Genomic DNA, 5,782 nt, shown 5'->3' with positions numbered 1-5,782 from the left:
ACTAACGTATGTCAGAGTTTCACTACTTTGCAGGAGAACCTAAAAACGTTTGTTTACTGTTTCCGAAAGTTGGGGCTTCTGAAACATTCATCAATAAATATAGAGGATTTTTTAAAAACAGATTTGCGTTGTTATGGCTTAATGCGGAGCATTATTCTACATGCAATGCAGTAGTAACCTGAAAATAACAATTTTCGGACCCGTTTGGCTTTAAAGAAGATACATATGAGAAAGAAATTTTTGAAACTCATACAAAATTCTATATAAAAAGTTAAATAACCATTTTGTTCATAAAACAATGAAATTAGAAAATCATTAAACGTTTGAAATTTCTGATTTCCTTTTCGAAATCATTCTAGTATAAAGCTGTTCTAAGTTTGTCGACATTGCCAGAAAATATTGTTCGAGGGTATCAATTGCAATAAATAAACCTTGCGTGTGACATACGACTGATTTAATTTATATTTTTTTACTAAAAACAGAAATGATTTTGAACTACAGAGAAACCACGATTTCACGTTTCTCAGAGGCTTGAATCAAATATAAAATATGGGAAAACGTCAATTCAAATCCAAAAACATGAGATATGGAAAAACGTAAAATACGAGAAATGTATAAAAAGCAAAAATCAGATAAGGAAACGAAAATAGTAATAAAGGTTGCTACGACAACGCTTATAAAATGTAAAAATGCGATATTTTACGAACAGAACATTATTGTACACACCAGTTTAGATCATTCTAACACATTAAGTAACGAATTTGGGCGTTTAGGTTGAAAGTAGTCAGTAATAATGAGTTATTGAATCCAAAGTAAATACAGCATCTTCCAGGATTGAAACACTTTGCAAAGTTTTTGTCTGATCTTTATGATAAAGAAAATAGTCTTTCACTATTATTAAGCTATTAAATGCAGTATTGAAAGAAGAGACGAGTTGTGTTTCCTATTCTTGTTCATCTTCATTGGCGGCCGAAAAGTCCATAAGATCAGCTACGGATGAAGCAGAAGCGTTTCTGTTTTCATAGATTAACTTTCAACAGAGTGGATTATGTTTAAAATTGCACAGAGCGAAACACTTTTCTTAATTTTAAAAAAAAAATATCTTTTTTCTAACTGCCAAGGGAAAAAGTAAAATGCGGGAAATTCATAAATAACAAACTTTTCATGCGGGTTAAATTAATATTATTAGTATACGGAGAAAAACTGGGACCTGATGATAAAAAACGTAAAATGTGGGGAAAACGTAGATTCAAGGGAAGTAAAATCGGGATTTCGCAGTGAATACGATCAGCAAGCATGAAGATAAATATTACCATGCAACAATTTTAACAATTTTCCAAAGCATTTTTTGAGAATATTCAAAGTTATTGAATTTTTTCCGCTTTTTTGTCGTTTTGAACCACTGTGCGCCGCGCCGTGGGATATTGCAATATCGTAGCAAGTAATATCCATTCACTTTTATGGAGAAACCAATATAATGTAAGACATTTGCTTTGAGTGAAAATTTTACTAATTATCTCCCAATTCAGTGACACAATAATTGTTTAAGCGACTTTGAAATCATGACTTACATCACTTAAGATTTGATATTTTTTGAAATAAAATCAAATTTTAGCTCTTTTGTTTGTTTCCTGGACTTCTCTTAATATTTTGAGAATTTTTCTTTAACATTTATACATCGTGCGTTTTTTCGACTTTGGATTTCACAGGGGATCTGTCAAAATACTTGATTTAGTACGTTTTCTACCATTTTTGACTTTTCTAGTTCTTTGTTTTATTGATTTTCATATTATAAAATAAAAGGTACATTACTTACAATAAAATAAGTATTAGCTAATAATTGAAAAAAGTAAAGATGGGTTCACAAAATCCAAAAAAAAAAAAAAATGTTCACAAATTAGAAAAGCAATTTTAAGTTGTGCTTAATTTGATTAGAATAATGTATAAGCAGAAAGTGCTTCATATGAATATCTATGTTATATCAAATGACTTTGATTTGAATCAGAACATTTTTTAAAAACCTGACTGAGTGATGTATAAAGTTCAAAAAATATTTCACCATTAAATGAAACTAAAAGGGGAGAATTGATCCAAGCCAAATCTGCCGGAGTTGAGGTAGGTTAAACCTTCCTTGATAGCCACTTCAGCAAACAAATTAAAATACACATTTAAACAAAATGTGTTGCAAGCCTTTGCTTTATTTTCCCATCCTTTAAGAGTTTGTAAGTTTTTGTATGGCAACAGTAGATATGTTTTGTTAGATCAGATAAGTTTTGATTTGAAATGTTTTAAGCAGTGTTTTAAGAAATGTTATAAGAAATATTAAGAAATAAAAGTATATGAATGGACAAAGTGGTGTACACTTAATGTCGTATCTAACATGTGGTGACCCGGACGTGATTTTAAAGAAGGTCAGTACTTTTTTAAGGAATATCTGATTGAAAAACTTTAGTTTTTGTTTTGCAATGGAAAATCTTGTCAAGAAGCGATCTCCGTTACGAACATCCTTTACTAAGATATATAAGAATTTAATGGCCTTGTTTGAGAATGAAAATATTGCAATAAGTGATCTTAAAATTAAATTAGCTACTTTGGAACGCATTAATGCTGGTTTAATGACTCTTGACAACGAAATTTTAGAACTTACGTTAAATGCAGACGATGACGGTAAAAGTTATACTGTCGAATTTGAAGCGATAGAAGAATATAAAATCAAATTTGATGAAGCGTTAGTTTACGTAAATTCTTTTTTAGAAAGTAAATCCCAGATAAGCGCTAGTATTAATAATGAGAAATCACAACAAAAACTTCCCAAACTGGAATTAATGAAATTCGGTGGTGAAGTTAAAGATTGGCTGTGCTTTTGGAGTCAATTTAAAAGAATTCATGAACATAAACAAATGGAAGAGGAAGATAAATTCCAATATTTAATACAGTGTATGTCTCCTGGTACAAGAGCGAAGGATCATTGATAGTTATCCACCAACAGCAGGAAATTATGAAAAAGCAATTGAAAGCCTCAAAGCAAGGTTTGGCCGCGAGGAACTGTTAGTGGAGTATTATGTTCGCTAACTCTTGACTTAAGTTGTTAAAAATGCTACTAAATCGAAACTAAACGTTACTCAATTGTATGATAAGCTTGAATCCCACCTAAGATCATTAGAGTCTATTGGGATGACATCCGATAAATATGCTGCCATACTATTCCCACTTGTGGAATCGTGTGTTCCAGAAGACATTTTAAGAGTTTGGCTAAGAAATTGCATGTGAAGAAAAATCATACAGTGCAAGACTGAACCAGCTTCTAAACTTTTAAAGAACTGAAGTAGAGGGGGAAGAACGGATCACCCTTGCAAAGTCGAGAATGAAGCAAAGTGATTCCTACAGAAAATTTCCGAAAGATAAGGAAGATATTATACCTACTGCGAGCAACTTGTTTTCAGGAGTGAAAGAAATTAATAGCAATAAGGTAATGCATTGTATATTCTGTGAAAAATCTCATCAAAGTAAAGATTGCTACGAAGCACAAAATTTAAGTTATGATGAAAAATTGAAAATCATGAAAGAGAAAAATTGTTGTTTTACGTGTTTAAAAACAAGCCATCGAGCAAAAACTTGTAAGAACAAAGTTCAATGTGTGTTTTGTGGAAGGAAGCATTACCTTATTTGTTGTCCAGAATTTAAGCAGAAATCAAAAGTTACGGTAGAGTGCAAACAAGAAAATTCCGAAAGCAGCATTCTTTCATCAACATGTACTTCAGGGAGAGTTTTGCTTCAAACATTAGTGGTTGGCGTTCAACACGAAAGTAAGAAACTTCATCTAAGAGCTTTAATTGATACTGGATCCGAATTTTCCTATATTTTGAAGTCAAGAATAGAATCGTTAGGAATAAAATCTGAATCTCAAAGAGAATTAACACACGTTGTGTTTGGAGGGAGAACATCTGATATGAATCATAAATGTTATAATATCAAGGTTGAGAATCTGCATACTGGTTATAGCTGCAAAGTTCCTGTTCTCGATCAGCCTATTATTTGTGGATCCATACCTAGTCTACAGAAAGGACCTTGGATAACCGAGCTAGCCGAAAAAGGAATTCATATCACTGATGTTAATTTGGTCTATCCGCAGATTGATCTTTCGATAGGCTCAGACTTTGCCGGAAATATTTATACTGGAAAAATACAAAAATTAAGTACAGGTATTTTTGCCATGGAAACGTTGCTTGGATGGGTTTTAATGGGAAAATCGATAACAAGTGGAGGTAGAAATTCTATTGCTGCTGCAGTTACCTCTCTTTTAATTCACAATCAAGATATCAGAAACCTGTGAGAGATGGAAGCTATTGGCATCAAGGATCCTTTCGAACAGAAGTCTAAAAGTGAAATTGATAAGGCAGTAAACGATCATTTTATAGCAAATTTAAGAAAAGATGACGAGGGAAGATATGAAGTGAAATTGCCATGGGTACATGACAAAAATCTTCCTGAGTATAGAGATATAGCTGAAAAGAGACTAGAAAGAACAACAACAAAGTTAAAATTGGAAGGAAAATATGATGCATATAATATGGTACTCAAGGAGTGGTTAAATGATGATATAATTGAAAAGGTACCACTTGAAGAATTGCCAAGATCTGGTTGCTACTTGCCACATAGAGGGATTTTCAAGGAAAATTCAACAACCAAGATCAGACCAGTTTTCGACGCATCAAACAAAAGAAAAGGCTTTCCTTCTCTCAATGAATACCTTGAAAAAGGTCCTAACACCTTGGAATTGATCCCGTCATTATTAGTAAGATTTAGAGAAAAAAGAATTGGAATTATATCTGACATAAGAAAGGCTTTTTTACAGATAGGAATCAATGTAGAAGATAGAGATTATCTTAGATTTCTGTGGTGGAAGGATAGTGAAAGTAAAACAATACAAGTTTTGAGGCACCGCAGATTAGTTTTCGGTCTTACGAGCAGTCCGTTTATTCTTGGATCAGTTATTCGGCATCATCTGGAAAACACATGCATCGAACATAAGGAAATTGCTGAAATGTTGTTGAAATCGTTTTACGTTGACAATTGCGTTACATCGTTGGACACAGAAAGTGAAGCTCAGCATTTTAAAGAAGTCTCTACACAGTTAATGGCAAGCGCAAAATTTGAATTGAGAGGCTGGGAGCTTACTGATTTCAATGTCTCAACTTCTGAATAAAAAATCTCTCAAGTTTTAGGAATGCTGTGGAATCGTGGAACTGACACTTTATCTTGTGATGTTGATTTAGGAGTTGAAATGAGAGAGCCATTTACTCGAAGAAAGTTATTTTCCGTTGCACAAAGAGTATTTGATCCGATCGGGTTTTGCTGTCCTGTAACATTGTATCCAAAATTACTTCTTCAAGAAAGATGGAAGTCAAAACTCGGATGGGATGACGAACTATCAACAGATGTAACTGAAAAGTTTAAGAAGTGGTTTAAGGACCTTCATCTTTTGAAGGTGGTTGACATTCCAAGATATATGTCAATCGACAACTGTGTATCAATCAGTCTTCATACATTCTGAGATGCATCTAAATTGTCTTTCGCAACAGTCATTTTCTTAAGAAGCGAAAGTAAAGATCAAGTGTCAGTGCAATTGGTGCTTGCTAAATCAAGAATTGCACCATTGAAAACGATGTCAATCCCTAGGCTGGAATTAATGGCATGCACAATAGGCGCACGTCTCACTGATACAGTAAAAAAGGCTTTAAACAGAATTGTTATCATTATTTTTTTATTATTGAATTTTTTT

The 5,782-nt window shown here is 32.9% G+C and overlaps 1 protein-coding gene across 1 annotated transcript; it reads left to right on the top strand.

Moving 5' to 3' along the window:
• Window positions 1-4,336: 4,336 nt before the first annotated feature.
• LOC129218304 (uncharacterized) lies at window positions 4,337-5,206 on the top strand. The gene has a single exon (XM_054852541.1). It carries the CDS (start codon window positions 4,337-4,339, stop codon window positions 5,204-5,206), a length of 870 nt encoding a protein of 289 aa, XP_054708516.1.
• Window positions 5,207-5,782: the final 576 nt, after the last annotated feature.

Source organism: Uloborus diversus, chromosome 3 (assembly GCF_026930045.1).
Source record: "Uloborus diversus isolate 005 chromosome 3, Udiv.v.3.1, whole genome shotgun sequence".
In the NCBI taxonomy this organism is placed as follows: Eukaryota; Metazoa; Arthropoda; class Arachnida; order Araneae; family Uloboridae; genus Uloborus; species Uloborus diversus.
The sequence above is the reverse complement of the archived record's forward strand: the minus strand, read 5'-3'. Positions and strand labels throughout refer to the sequence as shown.